Genomic DNA, 23459 nt, shown 5'->3' on the forward strand with positions numbered 1-23459 from the left:
GAGGTTAAGTGGCTTGCTCAAATGCACAGACGATAGCTCAAGAATTGCCCTTTGTGTGGTTCGAACCAACAACACTGATGTTTCCTGACCTTTAACCATTTTTCCTGCAAGGTGCCCTCACAATGACTGCCATACATGGTTTGACATAGTTTTCAATATAGTTTAAATGTCAATATGAATTGCTGTTCACAATTTTACTTCCATATTGTGAAATATTTAGCTTGACACTGGATATTCTAGGACAGTACTTAATTGAATTGCGAAAAGTGGGTGTTAAGGTGTGGTCACATGTACTTTCACAGACAAAATACATTGATTTCAAAAGAAATCAATGTAAATGGGATTTTGTTTGAGGGTAAATTATTTCCTCACACTGATTTTGTAATTGGTTAAAGTTAGTCACAATGACTCATTGCACTGACCAATCAGAAATCTGCTTGGTTTGAAAGTGAGTTATGTATGAGCTGTGCGTCATACATCGCTGCACTATTGGCATTAGACAATTAACCTTTTTTATTTGCAATATTTCACTGAGCTTTCACTATTGTGACCAGACCCTAACATACCGGATTGGAGCCAGATTGGATGCTAAAACTGACACAAGCTATTTAACACCAGCAAAAAACATTTTGAACCGTTGAATCATTCACAATACATACATGCATTACAAAAAGCAAATAGTGTAAATTTTAACTTCATGTTCATTTGAAATTCTACTAAAGATTTCATTACATTGGCCATATTACTGTAAATTATAAGAGAAACAGAGATTGGGAGAGTGAAGAGGGAAACAGAGAGAGAAAGATGTCATGAGACAGTCAAGGCCATCACAGAATGGAAAGCAGAAAAAAATATGCGTATACAGTAAATGCAATCCATTGTATCAACCATTTTTGAAATAATCCATATGCCACAGCACACAAACATACTGCCTCTTGCTACACAAGGTCGACATCTCCATGAATATAAAACCCAGCCGCCACCAAGATAGGTCTGTTTAGGTGTTTATACACCAGCTAACTCATCTTCACCATTTTACCTTCTCATTCCCAGTGCATTATTACATCTCAAGCACTGCCCATACACACCACTCTGTAGCAGAGGCCTAATGTCCCTCTTCAACATGGAAATTATCTCTAATTGCGATAGAAACTCACCTGGACCCCCACAATAGTTCAAAGTAACAGGCAGTGGGTGTAGGAAAACGTTACAACACCATTAAAATATAATCCGCTTTTCATTGTCAGTTAAAGATTGTGAGCGTTGCTCATGTCCCTCTGTTGGCTTTGATGGCCACCGGCTGTATTGTGGATGAAAATCCTATCAAGAGCTTGTTAAACTACCTACTCTTACTCCAAACAAATCGAAACCTGAAAGCGATGCAGTCACATTGGTATTGATCTTGAGCGACAAGTCCATACGATGCAGATCTAAAATTAGCCATCATGTGGGAGAGCAAAATTCAAAAAGGAAAAAGTACAGACTCCTTATTCCTTTTAGTATAGAAAGCTTAAGTGCACTTAAGGTCCTGTTTACATCTGGTATTAAAGAAATTGTTCACTAATAATACAAATTGTCACTATATACACCATCTAATGTTTTTCATCCCTGTGTACTGTTAGTTCTTTCCATGAAAAAGAAAACTGGGATTTAAAGCATTTCTTGTGAATATCGATGGAACTAATCAAGCTAATGTGAAGTTAATCAAGCTCATTTGTAGCTAATCAAGAAAAAAGTATCATAAAAGTATTACTATTCCCAGTCTTCTGAAGCCATATGAAAAAACTGTGTAAGAAACAGGCCAAAAATAACGTCATTATTCACTCAACATTTTACCTTCACTACTATCAAATCAAATATGGTGCAGGTTTGATGTCATTGTGTTTGATTACGAGACACTCAAAAACCATAGAGGTTTAATGTTATTGGAGTTCAACTTGCTCCATATGCATTGGAGAGCTACAGTGGAGGTGAAGATTACCAGTGAAAAATGACTTAAGGGATGCACAAGTCCTCATTGAATTTGCTTCTTGATGCAACAAGGACAACATGGACCACCTACTCAGATAACAAAATTACAGCACAAAAACAAGGGTTTGAAACAACTGTAAAAAATTTAGTTCCCAACGTTATATGAGGGGAAGTCGTGGCCTAATGGTTAGAGAGTCGGACTCGTAATCGAAAGGTTGCGGGTTTGAGTCTCCGGCCGGCAGGAATTGTAGGTGGGGGGAGTGAATGTCCAGCGCTCTCTCCACTCTCAATACCACGACTGAGGTGCCCTTGAGCAAGGCACCGAACCCCCAACTGCTCCCCGGGCGCCGCAGCATGGCTGCCCACTGCTCCGGGTGTGTGTTCACTGTGTGTGTGTGTGTGTGTGTGTGTGTGTGTGTGTGTGTGTGTGTGCGCATTTGTTCACTACTCACTGCTGTGTGTGTGCACTTAGATGGGTTAAACGCAGAGCACCAATTTCGAGTATGGGTCACCATACTTGACAATACGTCACGACTTATATATATCAAAACAACTTTGCATATAATAATAAAAATAATAAATGGCAAATTATTTATAATACCTACCAAAAAATTCTTAATAACTATTGTTAAAATTGTTATAATAATTCAAAGTATTAGGAATACTAAAATATTGCATATTATGTTACAATAATGCACTATAATATAATATTAAATGCTATAATAATTACAGGTTATTATCATCAACTAAAACAATACAATCAAAATTGATTACTTGAAATAAAATAAATGTTAAATAATAATAACAATAATAATAATAAAGGCTATATGGACATATTTAAAAATAAATACATTTAAAAACTAATAAAAATGACAAAAGCACAACAAAATGACTAAAACAAATTTAAATGAAAATAAACAAAAATCTGGATTATTATATATATATACAATGATGAAAATATACAACAATAATATAATATAATATAATATATGACAATAACATATCCGTGCTTGCTATGTTTGTTTGTTTTGTTTTGTTTTTCAGTGGAATGATTTTTTTTGCTGAAAATCAGAAATAAAAATGTAATTCAAATTCTGCATATCAATTATCAGAGATAAAAATAACCTGTATCGTATCAGCCATAAAAAAAGATGGCAGTAGTACACGGCAGGCTGATCTGATGTGTGCGGTCATGAAATCAGAGACGATTCACTTGACGAAATTCGATCAGAAGTGGTCATGCCATGCATTTGACACGCGACATGTCAATACCAAGTATAAACTGCAATCCCTCTTGTCTGATCACTTCTGATTGGATCATCCGAGCTGGATGTTAATCCCAGGTGTAAAAAGGATCATAGAGATGGATATATTTACTGCTTTCTGCCTGATTCACTCTCCTCTATCATCATTTCTCCCGTATCCCCTTTATCCACATTACCCATACTGTAATCTCAATGTTCTGCTATGTTTGGATCAGCTCTGCTTAGTAACAGCTCGAATGGAGGACGATAAGCACATGCTACCAGATGTTGTGCTGGAAAAAAGTGCACTAAAGGGACCATAAGAGGGTTCTGGGCTGCCTAAGAGGCAGAGCACTCCTTTCCACAAATGTCCGTAATGAGTGCTCCCGTACTTCCGAAGCTCCCTCGCCATATGGCCTTTACTGAGGCAAAGCTGCCTGCGGAGCCCTGTTCACTCACTACGGCCATGGACCACCAGCTTGGAGCATCCTACAACCAAAAACTCCTCCCTCGACCATATGAGCATATCCATGGTGAGTTTGTTCAGATGTAATGTGGAGCAGACTACAGCTGGCAGGTAAAAAAATTAAAATAAATGTGTGGACCAGAAACCTCAGGCTACTGAAAGCTAGAGACTGCTAGTCTTGGTTCTGTGTCTATCATTTTCTCTCTGTAAGTCTGAGTCTGTCTGATCCACTCTGAAGATGAGACAGCAGTGTGCAGCTCGTCTCAGTGGTTTGGGCTATTTTTACAGCACACGGTGAAGGAGAAAAGTGACGACAAGGTCACCTCTTGCTTTAGGTAGATGAAACTTTGCAATAATAAGATGTGGACACTGCTAGTGGAGCACATCTCATCTCCGACAATTAAAGATGTTCTGTTTCATTACGTTTTTGATCTACACCTGAGCCAGCATCTATGGAAAACAGAAGCCTGTGAAAAACACACACACTCAATGAATGACAGGCAGCATCCCTCTCCTGGACATTCCCGAATCAAAACCTGACAAAAAACGCTTCAGGCTGTATTGTGAGTTTGGCTGAGTCTCCACAGAAATACTGTGCAGGAGGAATTCAGACAAAATAACCATATGGTGATCCTGGATGCAATCCGGATTGAGAAGCGAGAGTGGAAAACCCCAAACATATTCATTATAATAAAGTGTAGTTGATCAATAATAAGTTTGTAAGTAATAAATACACACCCTTTTGGATGTTTTGCAGATCACCTAAATCTCACAAGTGTAACCAACTTATTATAACCAATATATATATATATATATATATATATATATATATAAGTATGTATGTATGTATGTATTTATTGATGGAAATAAAAATTCATATACCTTCATATTGTCACGAATCTGGTTCGTGGTCTTTTGTCCGACTGCCACAAGAGGTCGCCTCTCCATCATATTGACTCTCACATCACACTGGACTGCATTTCCCATCATCAATTGCACTGATGACACACACACAGCTGATTGCACTGATTGCACATACACAGCTGAATGCGCTGATCACACAGCTGTCACCAATCACACGCTCACCTAAGAGCTATTACACACACTGCATAAAGCACACTCAGATCCTGATCTAGTTGCCGAGTATTGTCTAGCACAGTGCTTCCCAAACCTGTCCTGGAGGACCCCCTGGCCTGCACATTTTGTATGTCTCCCTAAACAGACACACCCAATTTAGTTCTTGCAGTCTCTACTAACGAGTTGCTGAGTGGAATCAGGTGTGTTAGATAAGGGAGACATAGGCCGTTTCTCAATACCAAGTTCACAGAGTCTGGACTTCCGTCCTTTCGAGTTTGGACTTGCCAAGTTCGACTCGGAAGAACGAACTCTCGAGGACGGGAGGACGAACTGAATTCTGGGTTATGGCCGTATCAAGTCCGCACAAGTCACCTCTCGATGCATCCTCGGTAAAAGGGGCGGATCAAGAACACATCCGGGGATTTGAACTGGACTTGGCTAGATGTGAACTTTGAATTGGAACAGTACTTGGGCAGCGACTGATGACGTTTCACAAGTCCACAAGAACACAAGTACAGACAAGTACGCATATTGAGAAACGGCCATACAAAAGGTGCAGGGCAGGGGGGCCTCCAGGACCGGTTTGGGAAGCACTGGTCTAGCGTTTAGCACTCTCCTAGCGTTAGCTTCTGTACCAAGCCATTTCGTGTGCGTTTTCTGTTTAGTCTCTAGCATTGTTCTGCGTTTATCACTCTCCGAGTGATAGCTGCTTTACTGAGCCTAGTTTCTAGTTCTAGTTTAGTCTTGTCATTTTTATGTCGCCTTAATGATTCCTGATTCCTGCTCGTGTCCCTTGGATTAACCCTTGTCTCGCCGCTTGGACTCTGTTTGTTCCTCGTCTGGATTATTGCTCACGTTATCGGACTACCCCTCTTGTCAAGCCCTCTGGATACTGTTCGCCGATCAAAGTCCCACGCTTGCCCTACGATTACTCTTGTGTCTTGCCTGTGCTATACCCGCTTGCTGTTGTTTGACCCTGCTTGTGTTTTGACTATGTTCACTAATAAAAGCTTGCACTTGGATCCACTAGCCTCATGCCCCGTTGGCTCCGTTATACATATAAATACTGTATACAGTACTGTTGAGAAGCTTGGGCTCAATAAGGAATATTTAATGTTTTTAAAAGAAGTCCCTTTTGCACATGAAGGCTGCATTTATATAATCAAAAAATACATTAAAACATTAATATTGTGAAATATTAGTACTGTTTAAAATAGGCTGTTTTCTATTTTAAATCATTACCCCAGTCTTCAGTGTCACATGATGCATCAGAAATATAATATGCTGATATGATATTTGTTTTTAGAACTAATGCATATTTTTAGGATTCTGTGATGGATATATATTTATATTAGAAAATAAAAAGAACAAGTACAAAGAAAAAAACTAAATGTTTGTTTCACATAGTCAAAGAATAATAATTTACTAAATAAATGCAAAACCCATTTACTAGTTGGTACATTCAATCCATTGTAACTAATATTTGCCAATCTCTTCATCTTTTTCATTATGGAAATATCATTCATGATACAAAAATGAGAAGACTTAGGCCTATACTTTAAAAGTACTGTATATAAGAGGTAGTCTTTCAATTAATATAAGCTCATAAAAACTGTTTGTATGATGCATATAAGCTGTTGCAACTGCCAGCCATTCTAAAACCTAAAAACTCACAGTTTTTCTGCTAGATGAAATTTATAATGTGAGAAATAGGACAGCCTGAGCAGATATTGAAAGGATGAAGGTTCCTACTTCAATACTGCATCTCACCTCTGATATTGGCAAACCTGGCTAAAGGTGTGTTTGTAAGGACAGCTTTCAACATGGCACAAAGTCTTCAAAGCCTTTCATTTTCACCATCTATTTTCTGTGCAACAATTGAATGAGGTCAGTTGGTTGAAAAGTAATTATAACCAGTTAACACTTCATAGCAAGATCAATTTGAGCAAAACAAAACCTGTTGGGTTGGGTATTCTTTGTCCTTGTGTAAATACAGTCTCTCAGGATGAGAACACTTTTTTTGTAATTTACCAAAATAATATTTCCTCTGTGATCTGACCCTAATAGACAAATAAGTTATTGGCTAAATACCAGACAGAGCACAGCTTTTTTCAGAAAGAAAAATCTGTAAAAATCCTTGGTTGTGATCAAAATTAATATACACATCAACTGAAAGTGCTCAATGATATTCATTCGGCAATCACTGAAATAATACCTGATATGACCATCCTCACTGTAAACATTAAATGGCATATGATTTGTTAATGACAATGAAATTGTTCACACATGCTTCTGTGAAATTTAAACACCAGAAAAAAATCTAAATAAAAAAGTTGGTAATCATGGCATGATGTATTCAGGTTCTTTCAGTAATATACATTTTCTTCAATTAGTCATTTGATTTAGATTTAGGTACCACACGATTTTTTACAGAATCACTGCTCTAATCGGTTTAGCAGGTCAGTGTCTCTTGCATGAACAGGAACAGTAACTTTGAACAAATATTTGTCATGAAATGCCGGCACAGTATGTGCACATAGATCAAAAGTTTCAATAGCTGCCAATTAAAACTTACCACAGAAAAATCATCTTCTCTGTTTTTATTACAAGGGGATTATGTGGGTTAAAATGGATAATACTCATCCATGATGGCATTTGTATTAAAGCCTAAACTAATGAGAAAACTCCTATAGACTGCTGTTTCCAACATGCACTTAAGTACTGCACATACATTTGTTCAGTTCTACTATTTACTTTGAGCCTCAATATATGATGTTACAGTACATTAGAAGGGAGCATAGATAAATGTACACACATAATTTGCCACGTTGACCAACAGAAAGCTGCTTGGTTTCAAAATGAAAATGGAAATGGGCCAAATAGAACAGCTACCATATTTATCATTATGATTTCTTCCATTCATATATTAATTAGGTAAAAATCTCACCTTGTCTGACATACTCTTCTGTCTCTTGGTGCACCAGCTCCGCAACACATCCTCCATAGCGAAGGTGTCCATCCTGCTGGTATGCCTTAAGAGTTTTGCTGGAACTGTATGATTTCTGTGACATTATATGGCAGTTCTCACTGTCCAGAGAGGATGTGGCGCAGTGCAGATCATTTCTGCGCTGACCCTGTGTCAGAGAGCGTTGCCGTCTGTCCTTCAGATCCATCACTGCAGGAGCTATCAGACAATTATGTCAATTACCTGCAGAAGGAGACACGGAAGACATTGGGGCTTTGCAATTTCAATGTACCATGTTTTTAAAGATAATGTGCCAAGTTTAAAAATAGTACAACTTTTGTGTTTGATTCACTTCAGTTGTTCTGTGTGAACGCCCCCTTATATGTGTGTCTGAGGGTTTTTGTTGTACATAAAAATAGTCACTATAATTTCAACAAGTTGAAACTTTTCAATGATATATATCATATCCAATCTCCAAGGTGTTTTTCTGTTCCTATTATAATTATGATGATCATATTTCATAAAGTTTGTAACAAAACAGAAGTTTAAAAAGCAGAACCCAAGAGTTGCATATAATACTGCATACTGTACGAGCATTAAAAGCTAAATGCTAAGCTTTTAAACAAATTTTTTAGTGTTTGTTGTTAACTAGCTAGCCAGTCGGTTAACTGGTTAACTGGTTAGAATGCAAAATAACAATACAAAAAAGTCAAGTTCTTATAGTTTCTTAATATCTTGATGTCTTATAGTTTAGCAGAGCCGGATGATAATATATGTACAAATATACATTTTGCGATGATACAAGAATTGTTGAGATAAAAGACGTTGAGATAAGCGATATAGTATAAATCACCCCACTTGACTACACTGTATACGAATTAAGTTGAATGAAGTTATACCTATATAATACAATACTGTGCAACAATAGTTATCATTTTTGAGACAATATACAGTATACAGTACACAATTATGCTGTCGAGATTTGCTAAATAGTACATGAAGAGTTTATTTGCAAAAATTATTTATTAATTATTAATTTATTGTTATCCTGTTTTGATTGTTTTATTGTGTTAGTTAGCTGTATTCTTTAGTTATTTTTTAACCTAATCAAAATAACCCAACTGCAGTTTGACTGAGATTAATTGGAATGCACAATGAAAAAACATGATTTTTGAAGTTATCTGTTTTCGCAAATGAACTCTTCATATATTGCTTAAGGTGAGTATACTGTGTCCTCTGAATTTAAAGCATTTTGAGAACAGTTTTCCCCAAAGTAGCTACATTTGCTAGATAACAGTTCTTTAACATCGTGCATTTTTCCATTAAAACGGTTGTCACAATGATTTTCTGTTTTGTAAAAAAAAAAAAAAAAAGCTTCCATAGGGCGATTTATGAATGCCAACTTGATAAACAGAAAAACATGTGTATTTGTACCTGTTAAAACCAACAGTTGCTTCTCTATTAGCAAATTCCCAAAGCCGCATTCTACCGAATGGCTCACTATCAGCTGTAGATCAAGCCGATAACCACCTGCGAAAACTCTGTAAGCAGATCAACGATGGATGTCATATTTCAGGAGAAATACATACCCTAAACATCACAACAATGTATCAAGCCTCCCAAACAGAATGTGATATCTTCAGCTCGAGACAGACGTATCCTCATGATGTCTTATTATCAGGTAGAGACACAGAGTCTCTATCACACCCTCCCACTGTACATCTGTGGCGGTGTGCTGAGTTAGTCAGGCATGGGAGCCACTGGAGGATCCAATCAAAACATTGAGTCTTTGGCAGAAGGCCTGTTGTTTAGGACTTTTACATCATTTAGTCATGAAAAATAGGACTCTAAATGTTACATACGGGGAAACAGGGGCAATGAAAGAGATACTACACCTCTGTAAATTACGGTCTTTTAAGACATGTTACTCTCCTGCAAAAACTATACAGCCAAGGCCAATATTTTCACCTCAATCTATAAAATGTAAGCCCAGGGAGACATTGCTTTTACCATCAATTTCCCCCAGGAGATTAATAAAGTACCATCCTACGCTCTCCCATCCACTTACTGTAAATTACCGCGTGGTTTCGCTTACAATAGTAAAGTGGCAGTTGGCAGAGATTTTGAGAGCTTGAATCAATTACATCCTGAGTATGTAAATGAAGAGGTGAACTCCCTTTGTCCATTTTATTAGAGAAAGTTTTTGTTTGACAAATATAACCGCCATAGGGAAATATGGGTTAAATCTGGGAAAGCATTTAGATCCAATTTAAATCTATTTCACAAAGTGAAAATCTGTCTTCCTCATTCAGCAAGAGTTCTGACTTTCTTTGTCTTATGACCTTGTTTTTGAAAGAAGTCTCTTATACTCACCAAGGTTGATTTATGTGATTACAAATACAGTACTATTGTGAAATATTATACATATTTAAAACATATATTTTGTATTTCATTATATTAAAAATGTAATTTATTCTTCTGATGGCAAAGCTGAATTTTCAGCAGCCAGTCACATGAACTTTTAGAAATCATTCTAATATGTCTAATATTTCTTATTATTATTAGTGTTCATATAAATATTTTTTGAAGGCCATAAAAATTTTTTCAGGATTCTTTGATGAATAAAGAGTTCAAAAGTATTTATTTCAAATCGAAACTGCTTCATTATATCAATATAAATGTATTTACTGTCACTTTTGATCAACTGAACGTGTCCTTTCTGAAAAATAATAATAATAATAATAACTTTTTAAGCGTAAACATATATATATATATATATATATATATATATATATATAGACATTCATTTTGCTACCATAAGCATTAGTCAATTAACTTCAAGTAGACAATTTGATCTAAAAGGGGTCATCGGATGCAAAATTCACTTTACAAGTTGTTTGAACATAAATGTGTTTTGGAAGTGTGTGTACACATCCATCCTATAATGATAAAAAATGTTTTAAAAACACCCCTTTCTCAAATCAGGCTGTTCTGAGATTCCTGTCAGAATGACGTAGTTCTGTAAAGGCCCCTCCCACGATAGTTGGTTGACACTAGCGTCTTACCTTAGACCCGCCCTGAGAGAGCTGAATGATTTGAGTGAGCTATCATTCGTCCACCATTCTGTCATCTTCAGTGCAAGGGAAGACAAGATGTCTCAGATTAAGCGATTCTGTTGTTGGATGTAATAATGAATATAGCAGTCGTCATTTACTCCCGACATCTGAGCCACTGAAGACGCAGAGGATTGACATTACTTTCGCTTGGAAGTGAATGCACTGGTCCGTGATCTGCCAAAATGCGTCTATGCTTGTGCGAATCATTCGTGATCCAGCATCATCTACAGAAGAAGTGATTATAAAGGTTTATTATGAGTCTTTGCAAATCACCTTTCCTATTAATGTGTTATTTAGCCAGTTTTGTGGCTGAAGTTTAAAGTCTGCTCATCACTCCACGGAAGAGAGGGGCGGGGTCAATAGAGTCATGAGCATTTAAAGCAACATGGACTAAAAAAACAGAGCTGATTTTGACAGTGGAAAAAAGGTGTTTTTTACTCTACCATTGAGAAATTTTAACCAAAGTATGTTATAGATTTTTCATTAAGACCCTAACGAATCATATCAACTTGTGGAAAATGGACATCCGATGACCCCTTTAAAAAAAGCAAAATGCCTTTGATAAAAAGGTTGTTTGGTTGAAAACATTAAATCAACTGTGCTAAAACACAAATTGAGAACTTCAAAGAGAATCAATATGAGAGCAAGGCAGCAGGAAACAGCTCTGTAATTGTTGAGGTTGGACACAGCACTGCGCTGTCAATATGTTCAATGAGGACAGTGTTTACGTATGGGGAGGCGCTCTGATTATGTTTATTGATTGCCAATTGGTATTTACAGTACAAAATGTTTCACTGGCAGATGGGACTTGCAGGCAATGCAAATCATTTGTTTTGTGGAACAATAATAGGACAAATATATATTGCAGTTTCATATTTTACAAGTTTCAAATAAATATATGTTTGATGTCACCCTTGCCATTGATCTGGATGTTCAAACAGGAAACATGAAAACTAACTAATCAAAAGCATTTATATAATCATGTGCATTGCAGGTGTGCTGATTGTGATGTCACAAAAAAGTGAAGGCTTATGAATATTAATTAGGTTATGCTCTAAAGATTTAATGTGATCTTTTGTGTTTTAGATAAATCAACAGGTTATGTGATCTATTGATTCAGAGATAAGGCCTGTAGTTTAGTATTCACACATTGCAGACTCAAAACTGACATTTAAACAATAACATAATGATTAGAAATGCCCAAATATCCTTTAAGCAACAATCTCAGTGGAGTTGCTGAGTGAAAACATTGAGTTCCCTTCCAGGAACTTCGAGCTGCGTCGAAAACGCATATGGGAACGCCTTCAGCGTGACCAGGCTCTGAATATGATGTGTAATCAGTCAAACAAGGGCGAGGCATCACGGGCGGGGTGACGTCACGACCAGGAAGCATATAAGCACGTGCGGCGGAGCCGGCTTCAGCTTTTTGTCATTCAGCGAAGCGCTCTGTGTGTGTCAGTCTTATTTACTGTTGTTTGTCCTAGTTTTAAGTGGAAAGCATTCAGTATCATGCCAAAGCCAAGGGCAAGCTCAGGGGTGAAGCTTTCAGACCATGTTTTGAGTCGTGTGTGCATCCTTGCCCTCGCTATATCATGAGCGAGGACACACACGATTTGCGCGTGGTTTGCCTGGGTGCGGAGCACGCAAAATCGGTCTCCGCACCCGGAGGGCTCTCTTCGAGAAGGGAGCCTTCGCGAGCTCCCCACGCGGTGCCGGTCCCGCTGCTGCCGAGGCAGAGCGGCGGCTGCACTCGTGGGGCTCGCAGGCTGATCTGGCTGGCGAGTGTGAGACGGGCATGTCCCTATCTCCTCCCGTATCAGCCAGATCTGGCGCCCCGTCTCTCGGTTCGGAAGCGGTCTCTTCCCCCGAGACGAGGGCTTGACGCTGCGTCCTCCGAGGAGGTTGATGTGACGAGCGTTGACGAGGTTTCGCCGCCTCTCTCGCCCCAGAGAGCTACTTCTACACAGGAGCCTTCCGTTTTACCCGATCTCCTCACCGAGGTGTCGAGATCGCGGGTGAAATCTTTTCGTCCCGGCCATTCGTTCCCGCGGGAACTGAAAGAGCGCGGGTATGCGGCGATGCCGCGGGTTGAACAGACGCTTGCGAGCTATCTGTCTCCTTCTATGGCATCGCCTTTGAAGGCTCCTGCTCTGCTTACAACATCTTTGGTGGGCAGAGGGTATGCGCGCTCTCTAAACTCAGGTGGCTGCTGGGCGGGCGCAGCCTCCTCTGCATACCAGCTCCTCGCGCAAAAGGTCCTGACGGGCGAGCCCCAGGACCGCGGAGGGCGACCCCTACTGGGGTGGAGTGGCTTGCACCGCGGCACTCGGTGACCACTTCACCTCGGTGCCCTCCAGGGACTTGTCTGCTGACCCTGCCGCTGTTCCAGGGCACAGCCGGTCCCAGCGAGTATATTTCTCAGGTTTGTCCGCCTGGCAGCGCGGAGCCGAGAAACTCGCCTCAGCCGCCAGATTACGCGTCTCATTCCGGTGCGCCGCATCGAGACAGCGGTCTGGCCGCTTCTCTGAACCCAGAGGTCAGTCTCGAGAGACTGATTCCCTTAGAAGATCATTGGGCAGCGAGCTGCCGAATGTGTCTCTTTGGGTCCTGCCTTGCAGGGTCTGGTTCGTTCAGAGGTCCTGACGGGTGAGCCCCAGGACTACGGAGGACGAACCCTACTGGGGTGGAGCGGCTTACACCGGGGCACACGGTGACCGTCTCCCCTCGGTGTCTTCCAGGGACTTGTCTGCTGACCCTGCCGCTGTTCCAGGGCACAGCCGGTCCCAGCGAGTATATTTCTCAGGTTTGTCCGCCCGGCAGCGCGGAGCCGAGAAACTCGCCCCAGCAGCCAGGCCACGTGCCTCCTTCCGGTGCGCCGCTTCGAGACAGCGGTCTGGCTGCACCAGAGGTCAGTCTCGAGAGACTGATTCCCTTAGTAGAGCATTTGACAGCCTGGCAGCGGCTGCCGAATGTGTCTCCTTGGGTCCTGCAGACCGTAGCGAGAGGCTATCGTATTCAGTTCGGCGGGCCACCCCCGCCGTTCTGCGGGGTTGTTATGACTGCGGTCCGCCCCGGGCAGGCTCTGGTTTTAGAACAGGAAGTTGGTACTCTGCTGAGGAAGGAAGCCATCGAGTTGGTTCCTCCTCACGAGACCCAGTCCGGTTTCTACAGCCGGTACTTCATTGTTCCGAAGAAGGATGGAGGGCTGAGGCCCATACTGGATCTGCGTCTACTGAACCGCTCAGTCAGAAAGCTGAAGTTCAGGATGCCTACTATCAAGCAGGTCGTGACTCAAATCAGGTCCGAGGACTGGTTTGTCACGATAGATCTCGAAGACGCATATTTCCATGTTTCCATCCTTCCTTCTCACAGGAAGTTCCTGAGGTTCGCCTTTGGGGGCAAAGCGTACCAATATCGGGTTCTTCCCTTCGGCCTAGCACTTTCACCCCGCACTTTCACCAAGTGTGTGGATGCGGCACTGGCCCCGTTGCGGCTTCAGGGCATCCGCATACTCAATTATATCGACGATTGGTTGATCCTCGCTCAATCAGAGCGGTTGGCGGTTCGGCATCGAGATGTCGTTCTCGCCCACATGAAAAAACTGGGGTTGAGACTGAACGTCAAGAAAAGTGTGCTTTCTCCGGTTCTGAGAATCACTTATCTAGGCGTGGTGTGGGATTCGACCACGATGCAGGCACGATTGTCCCCTGCTCGGATCGAGTCGATCCTTACTACAGTCAGGAGAGTGCGAGAAGGCCAGTCACTCACTGTCAAGCAGTTTCAGAGACTGCTGGGGCTCATGGCAGCTGCGTCCAGCGTGATACCTTCTGGCCTGCTGTACATGAGACCCCTACAGTGGTGGCTCAAGACCAAGGGGGTTCTCCCTGAGGGGAAACTCACTCCGCGCTGTCAAAGTGTCACGCCGTTGTGTCCGTGCCTTCGACATGTGGAGGAATCCTTGGTTCTTGTCCCAGGGCCCGGTGTTGGGAGCTCCTTGTCGCCGCGTCTCGCTAGCGACGGACGCTTCCCTCACCGGTTGGGGTGCGGTCATGAGTGGCCACCCTGCCCGCGGTCTGTGGAGAGGTTGCCACCTGACGTGGCATATCAATCGGCTAGAGATGTTAGCGGTGTTCCGTGCACTCAAGCACTTCCTCCTAGACCTGAGAGATCACCACGTGCTGGTGCGCACCGACAGCACGGCAGTGGTCTCTTACATCAACCACCAAGGAGGTCTGCGGTCGCGCCCCTTGTACAAGCTGGCACACCAGATCCTCGTGTGGTCCCAGGGCAAGCTCTTATCTCTGAGAGCTATGCACATACCTGGGCATCTCAATGTGGGAGCAGACATCCTGTCGAGGCAGGGGCTGAGGCCCGGGGAATGGAGGCTTCACCCCGAGGTGGTGAAGCAGATTTGGGGTATTTTCGGCCAGGCCCAGGTGGACCTCTTTGCGACTCAAGAGTCAGCACAATGTCCTCTCTGGTTCTCGCTGACCCCTCCAGCTCCTCTGGGACTGGACGCTATGGTACAGACGTGGCCGAGGCTCCGTCTGTACGCCTTCCCCCCGATCGCTCTGCTCCCTGGAGTTCTGGTGAGAGTGCGCCGGGACGAGGTCAGTCTACTGTTAGTAGCACCGTTCTGGCCGGGCCGAGTATGGTTCTCGGACCTGATATCTCTCCTCGACGGCACTCCATGGGAAGTGCCCGTCAGGAGGGACCTCCTCTCACAGGCCGGGGGCACCGAGGTGCACCCTCGCCCGGAGTGATGGAAGCTGTTGGTGTGACCCCTGAGGGGGCACAGCTCTAGCTTCCGGTCTGTCAACCGAGGTTGTCGAGACCATCCTCCAATCCAGAGCTCCCTCTACGAGGAAACTGTACGCCTTGAAGTGGAGGCTCTTCACTTCTTGGTGCGGGGACCGCCAGCTCGACCCAGTCAACTGCCCCGTTGGTGCAGTACTGGAATTCCTGCAGGCCCGTTTCTCCGCAGTTGTAACCCATTACACTGTTAAGGTCTACGTGGCAGCTATTTCGTCATACCACGCCCTTACCGGTGGCCAGTCAGTGGGTAGACAGCCCCTGGTTACACGTTTCCTCCGCGGTGCGCTGAGGCTGAGGCCTCCGGTACGATCTCGTCCCTACGTGGGATCTGGCTGTGGTTCTGGAGGCTCTGTGCAATGCACCTTTCGAGCCCATTCAGGAGATAACTGAGAGACTCCTCACTATCAAGACCATTTTCTTATTGGCTATCACCTCTCTGAGGAGGGTGAGTGACCTTCAGGCCCTGACTACGGCCTCTATTCACTTTGCGCCCGGTTCGGCGAAAGTATTCCTCTACCCCCGCGTGGGGTATGTTCCGAAGGTCCCATCGGTCGTTCCACAGCCGGTCGTACTGCAGGCCTTCTGTCCTCCTCCCTTCGGGGAGCCAGACCAGGAGAAGCACAACCGTATGTGTCCAGTGCGAGCACTAGACGCATACATCCACAGGTCCTCCCTGTGGAGAAAGCGGACCAGCTGCCCGTGTGCTATGGTCCGCCTAAGAGGGGTCTTCCTGCTACGAAGCCCTCCTCTTAGTAGGTGGATTGTGGGTGCCATGGCTTTGGCATACGAGGCCTCTGAGCTCCCCCCGCCGGTGGGAGTCAGAGCGCACTCAACCCGAGGTGTGGCGGCCTCCGAGGCCTTCTGGGCAGGTGTTCCATGCAGGACATCTGCAACGCAGCTGGGTGGTCCACGCCCCTGACTTTCGTTAGGTTCTATGACCTCGACATCCGAGCCACTCCCGGCTCCTTTGTCCTTTCGTCCTGACACCAGGCAGGGACTTGTCAGTCTGGCGGCGTTGGTATCTCGTTCCCATATGCGTTTTCGACGCAGCTCGAAGTTCCTGGAAGGGAACGTCTCAGGTTACGTATGTAACCATGGTTCCCTGAAGGGAACGAGACGCTGCGTCGTGTTGCCACACTTCCGGCATCCCTGCCAGCGCTTGCTTATATGCTTCCTGGTCGTGACGTCACCCCGCCCGTGACGCCTCGCCCTTGTTTGACTGATTACACATCATATCCAGAGCCTGGTCACGCTGAAGGCGTTCCCATATGCGTTTTCGACGCAGCGTCTCGTTCCCTTCAGGGAACCATGGTTACATACGTAACCTGAGACGTTATTAGTCAACATAAAACTAAATCCTAATTAAACAATGATTTGAGGAAGTGTTCAGTCTTACTGTACAATTTAAGTGCGCAAATGAACTGTGGTGTTTAATAATTTTATTCCTATCTGTCACTTTTGGTCCTGGGATATCAGAGAACAGTGAATAAATCAGGGGTTTTTGTATTAACTAAAACTTAGGCTATAGGCTACTAAAAAATAAATATGTGTATAATGGTTATATATATATATAATATAGATAGGCAGACACATAGATAGATGTGATAAGAGTTTACAGTACCAGAGCAATACAGTATGTGTGTGTGTGTGTGTGTGTGTGTATAATTATATATATATAAAATTCCTCATTGCAATTTTGTTTAATTTTAAGTGCTCAAATACTACAAAAAAACATAATAAAAATTACAAAAACACAACAATATTACTAAAACTTCAACTAAAATTAAAATGAAAATGGAAAATAAATACAAATTGTTTTCATCTACAATATTTGGTTATCAAAAATAAACAGTTAACATTAAACACGTTCAAATACAGATAATACGGATTAAACATATGTACATACAACTCTATAGCTATAGATTTATTTACAACTCTATAGCTATAGATAATACTTTAACAGTATTATTACATTATTTTAACCATAAACCTCAAGTGAGCATCAGATGGCAGCAGTACAGCTTGTGCAGCTTAAACTGAAATGCATAAACAAGTATAATGACTGTATCATATATCACCCAATAGTCAAAATAGAGCTTGATGGCTAGAGGACAACATTAGCTTTCAGATAAACATGTTAAGAGTGCAACTGCAGCCACTTTAGAACATTTTTAAAGGACAGGTCAAGTTTGCAGCATTGGAGACGATCCACACAGACACCGCTCCAACAGCTATCCATACGAAAACTCTGCTGAATGTCAATAATTGATACAACCTCTCTATCTATTCTGGAATCTCAGTGGCACTGTAAGACAGGCCGTATCGGCTACTCTATTAAAGTTAATCCACCAAAATCCATCTTGGGCAGAGCAGTGTCTAGAAACAAAAGGCCACAGCAAACGCCACGCTGAGACTGACTGGTGATCACACCTCGCACAGGGTGACCAACTGTTAACTGTGACTGTTCAATTAGAAAAGCTTAGATCAAGACGGCAGGGAGGGGAATAATAATTATAACAGGAAATGAGTGGGGAGAAGCTGCTGAAGAGAGCGGAGAGATTTATCAGGATGTGAAAAGGTGGTGCTGTGATGAGGAAGAATGAGAAATGAGGAACGTACCTGATGGGTTCAATTTAAGGAAAAGGGATAATTCACCTAAAAATGAAAATTCTGTCATCATTTACTCACCTGCATGTGTTTTGAAACCCATGTCTTTCTTTCTTCTTTCATTTTCAATGAATTATGAGTTAAATTTCAGTCAGTTTCTCACACTAAGATTTGGAATATAGCAGGTGGGCTATATGGACTATTTTTATGATCTTTTACCATTATTTTATTTTATTCTATTCTATTTTATTTTAATTGATTGATTGATTGATTGATTGATTGTCCTTTTTATTGCTCAGAGTCCCTGATCCCCATTCACTTTGCATTGCATGAAAAAGAGCATGAACACTCTACAAAACGTCTTCATTTGTGTTCCACAGAAGAAAGCCAGTCACATGGGTTTGAAATCAAGTGGGGGTGAATAAATTATGACTTTTTTAACAAACTATATTATTAAAAGTGAAATGGCATGATTATCTTGTTTATTTCCAGTCATCGTTCACTCTTTTTTTTTCACAATGAACATTATTCAAAATGTCTTCTATTGTGTTCCACAGAAGAAAGAAAGTCATATAGATTTGGAATGAACTTAGAGTGTATAATTGATGCCTGTTTTCATTTTAAGATGAACCATTTCATTAAAAGTGAAATGACATGTGTCAAGGTCCTCTCTTGTTCATTTCATCATTCATCATTCATCATTCTTTTTTTTTTATGGCTTAGAGTGCCTGGTCCCCATTCACTTTATAGTATGAAAAAGAGCAGCATGAACATTCTGCAAAACATCTTCTTTTGTTTTCCACACAAGACAGTAAGTCATATGGATTTGCAATGAAGCGAAGGTAAATCAATTATAACTATTTTCATTTTAAGATTAACTATTACATCAGAAATGAAGCAACGCGTTTCAAGTCATCATTCACTCTCAAAAGTAGCCAAAAGCTGTAAATTATATTTAAAGAGACATGGTGCATTACAGAAAAGGGTTTTAAAACAGTTGGAAACACACCATAGTCATGTACGTACAATTACAAGAGCTGCTTGAAAAAAATGAAAGGACACTGTATCGTAGATATTTTTCATAGACACATTGGACGGAATACCAACTTGACACAAAACCATTTTAGAAATGCTAAAAAAGAACTATATGTGAGCATCCATGGTAACAGGATCTGACAGGAAGGAAATGCAGATTCTTTTCGACAGAGAATGTCAAAACTGTAGGAACTGATATGATATTAGCCAGAGCTGAGAATGCAATAGATCTCGGTGCTCTCCCTGTGCTGGAATCACACCTCCATGCTCTGAAGAACTTTCCAGCAGAAGAACAGTGTCTATTTTCGACACGGCAAACTCAATGTCAAAATCTCCTCCCACTCTACGGGCACCGGAGGCGATGTTGAGTTTTTTTGTGCAGTTCTGAAGTCTTTGAAGGTAAAGTAGCGCGGTACTGAGCATGCAGCCAGAGTGCAGTACACCCTAAAGCGAGCATAGAACATTTTTGCTTTACCTAAAGCCCTGGGGCGGCTATGCACTCTGTTTCCTGGGCTGGGATAGATCAGCAGAGGGACGCTCGGATTTTCTCCATTTATTTTTTACAAGAATCTCTAGTGGATGGTTTGCTTTGTGAAAAAGAAACAAACAAACAGCTCTAGAAACCCAAAGAGGTGGGCAAAAGGCCTTAACTGTGCCATAGAAACAAGCACAGAAAAACAAGTGGAGAACAGCTTAGCTTGTGTTAAATAGCTTATCTAATGACCACCACTTATACTTTGTTTCTCAGCAGTCTCCTTCACACTATCTTTTCTGTCTCGCTCAGTGCTCATTATTTATTACTTAGAAACACACTCCCAGAGATTTTCACAAGGAGTTCAGGCCCTGCTGGTAAAGTGAAAGTGAAAGTCGTGACCTATTGTCAAGTATGGTGACCCATACTCAAAATTGGTGCTCTGCGTTTAACCCATCCAAGTGCACACACACAGCAGTGAGTAGTGAACAAATGCACACACACACACACACACACACCGTGAACACACACCCGGAGCAGTGGGCAGCCATGCTGCGGCGCCCGGGGAGCAATTGGGGGTTCGGTGCCTTGCTCAAGGGCACCTCAGTCGTGGTATTGAGGGTGGAGAGAGCGCTGGACATTCACTCCCCCCACCTACAATCCCTGCCGGCCCGAGACTCGAACCCGCAACCTTTCGATTACGAGTCCGACTCTCTAACCATTAGGCCACGACTTCCCCAAAAATGTTGTAACTATGTATTCTGATGCAATGAAGCGTCTTTGCCCACTGACGGATGTTTTAAGTAGCTATATATTCTAAAAAATAATTAAATAAATAAATAAAAATATGACTCTGAACTTTATATTATAGAATAAATGTAATGAAAAATATGATAATAAAGATAATAAAAGAATATTTAATTATAATATAACATTTTTGGATTTAAGAATATTTAGAATACAAAAATAATTCTATAATATTTAATTATACAATAAAATAAAAACAATAAAGTATGATAATATGGAAGAGATACAAATATAAATACCTAATATTTAACTACAATATAGAATATCTATAGTAAATATATAATGCATTAATTATTAACTCTATTTTAGAATAAAATATATTTTGCCTAAAAATGTAATTACATTAAAGAACAAATACAATAAAATTATGAATCATTGCTTTTAAATTAAATATAAAACAGATAACAATTACAGCTAATATGAATAATGGAATATGAATAGTTAATATTTAATTAGAATTTAAAATAACTATAACAAAATAATCCAATAATATTTATGGATAGATTAGAATACAAGTACAATTTGTAAAATTAAATTATATTATAGAATAAATGCAATATAACTAAGAATAATTGATATACTAAATTATAATTTATGATAAACACAAATATGAATATAGCTAATATTTAATTAAAATATAGAATAGCTATAATAAATTAATATTTAATTTTATTTTAGAACAAAATATTTAATATTTAATTATATTTAAGAATAGCTAAAGCTAAAATTACATTTATGGCTCAAAAAAAAAAAAGATCTGTTGCCATAACTAACAAGCAAGCAGAACTACCAAATGGGCTAAATTTGTCTGCATAATAAACAATAACATTGGAAGAAACATTTCAGTGAATAACGGCTATTTTTCACCAAAAAATTACACCAAAGTGTTAGTTTGAAACCCTCAGTTTGTCTCTATTATCTCATCCAGCGTAACGCAGCATTTAGCTCTCCTGTAAAAAACAAATGGCACTTCAGTCCCATTTCTACAGTGCCAATACAAATGTCTGAGCAATGTGACGAAACCTAATTTTACAAGAATTCACTTACATACACTTGTACGTTGTAATAGTTTTAACACTATGTTTCACAAATGTGGAATTAAAGGAAGAGACAGAGATCAGGGGAAATTGAGATGCTCTTCGGAGGTGTTCGCTCGCTGGTTGGCTCTTACTCGACTGCAGCGTGAGTGGCTGTTACAAGGAGTGATGCTAATAAAGACAGAGGCAGCACTGAGAAGTGGCTCACACACACACACACACACACAAATAGACCTGCAGTGCTGTCTAAGGGCTGCTCCACTGGCCACTTCAGCATCCTTCCCCCCCAGGCCTGGATAATAGGGCTGCTCTCAAAACACATTATATTCCGTGGCAGCCGGGCAGCACAAGTGGCCAGAGAGGCCTGTAGTCTGTACTCCCAAGTGCCATAAAATTAGAATGCAGACATGACACGGTGCTTCAACACACACTCACTGAGCATCTCTTTCCTTTACACAATCTCATTATTTGCCCTGTTCACAATATGTAAGTGTATTTTTCACTCCAGCTTTTTAAAATGAGTATGGACAGAGCTCTTTCTCTCTCCTTTCCCTTAATGTTCCTCTCACTTTTTGGGCTAGCGCAGCTGCATTTTGGGGAAATTATTTTACCATTAGAAAAACATGGACAAAGTGAGCCAAAGCACACAGTGTCCTGATACAGTCCACTGAAAGCTAGCCTAATTGCCTAATTAAACATTTGGACAGTACATTGAATGCACACTATTAATTAAAGCAAATTACTACAAGTAATACTTTTATTCAGCAAGGGCACTTTGAACTGATCAAAAGCGACAGAAAAGACATTCAGTTAATCAGTAAGGACTGAATCAAAAGTAAGACTGCCTAAAAAGTTTCAGTTTCTACAAAATTGTATCAGAACAGTTAACAACATTTTGAATAAGAAATGTTTATTTGACCATGCAGCAAATCATCATATTAGATTGATTTCTGAAGGATCATGTCACAATGAAGACTGGATTAATGGTTGCTGAAAATTCAACTTTGTATCACAGGAATAAATAACTTTTTAACATATTAAAATGGAATATAGTTATTTTATATTGTAATAATCTTTCACAATATTAATGTTTTTGAACAGTAGCGAATGTACAGTATGTGAATCTTGTTTTGAAATTGTTTTGAAGATGAATATAAGTTGAATATAACAAAAATGTGTGTGCAGACCCGTGAATCTGTGGCAAACTAGGAAGGTCATAAAAAAATTAAGAAATAAATTAAGTAATAAAAATATTAATTATATGCATTTAGCAACCAGATTAAGAAAAGCAATTTGTAGATGCTTTAAAAATGTAAAAATAAATATAATTCTATTTTGAAAATGTTTCATATATTATTTTTCTCTGACATTTAACTGCATTTTTAAACATGAATTACTTTATGTATATTTATCTGTTAATTTAATCTTTAATTTAAGCAATTTACTTCCTTGAGTTTTATTTTTACATGAATAATTGATTTCACCATTTTATTTTTAAATGGCACTGCTAGGCCAGCATAAAATAAATATAAGATAGGATTTAATAAATAAGGTCATTTTGATTAATGGTCAAAATGACCTTACAACATTATCGGTCACTACATAATTGCCACACTTCAATTTGTATCAGTTCAGAATTTAGATTTCACCATCATTCGGAAATGTCAAAAAAGGTAACAAAGAATGAGTAAGTGTCAAAATGTTTGATTTGTTGTGCATATGTAAGTAAATTCTCTCTGGCTCTGTGTAGCAATTACCACCCATCCACCACAGAAGGCACAGCAGATCACAGAGATTTACTTGTGTAGAATTACACCCAATTACTGCCTCTGCAAAACACAAAAAAG

The 23459-nt window shown here is 40.5% G+C and overlaps 1 protein-coding gene across 2 annotated transcripts in view; it reads right to left on the minus strand.

The window, feature by feature from the left end:
* The window catches only part of LOC306856302 (teneurin-2-like), a gene marked incomplete at its 5' end in the record, with an annotated part of 227828 nt that extends 219897 nt beyond the window's left edge, over window positions 1–7931 (minus strand). For both annotated transcript variants that reach the window (XM_079395482.1, XM_079395481.1), the window contains one exon: window positions 7706–7931. In XM_079395482.1, coding sequence (XP_079251608.1) covers window positions 7706–7931 — 226 coding nt within the window. The remainder of the gene's footprint in view (window positions 1–7705) is intronic.
* Window positions 7932–23459: the final 15528 nt, after the last annotated feature.

This window comes from Barbus barbus (genome assembly GCF_936440315.1).
Source record: "Barbus barbus genome assembly, chromosome: 36".
NCBI lineage: Eukaryota > Metazoa > Chordata > Actinopteri > Cypriniformes > Cyprinidae > Barbus > Barbus barbus.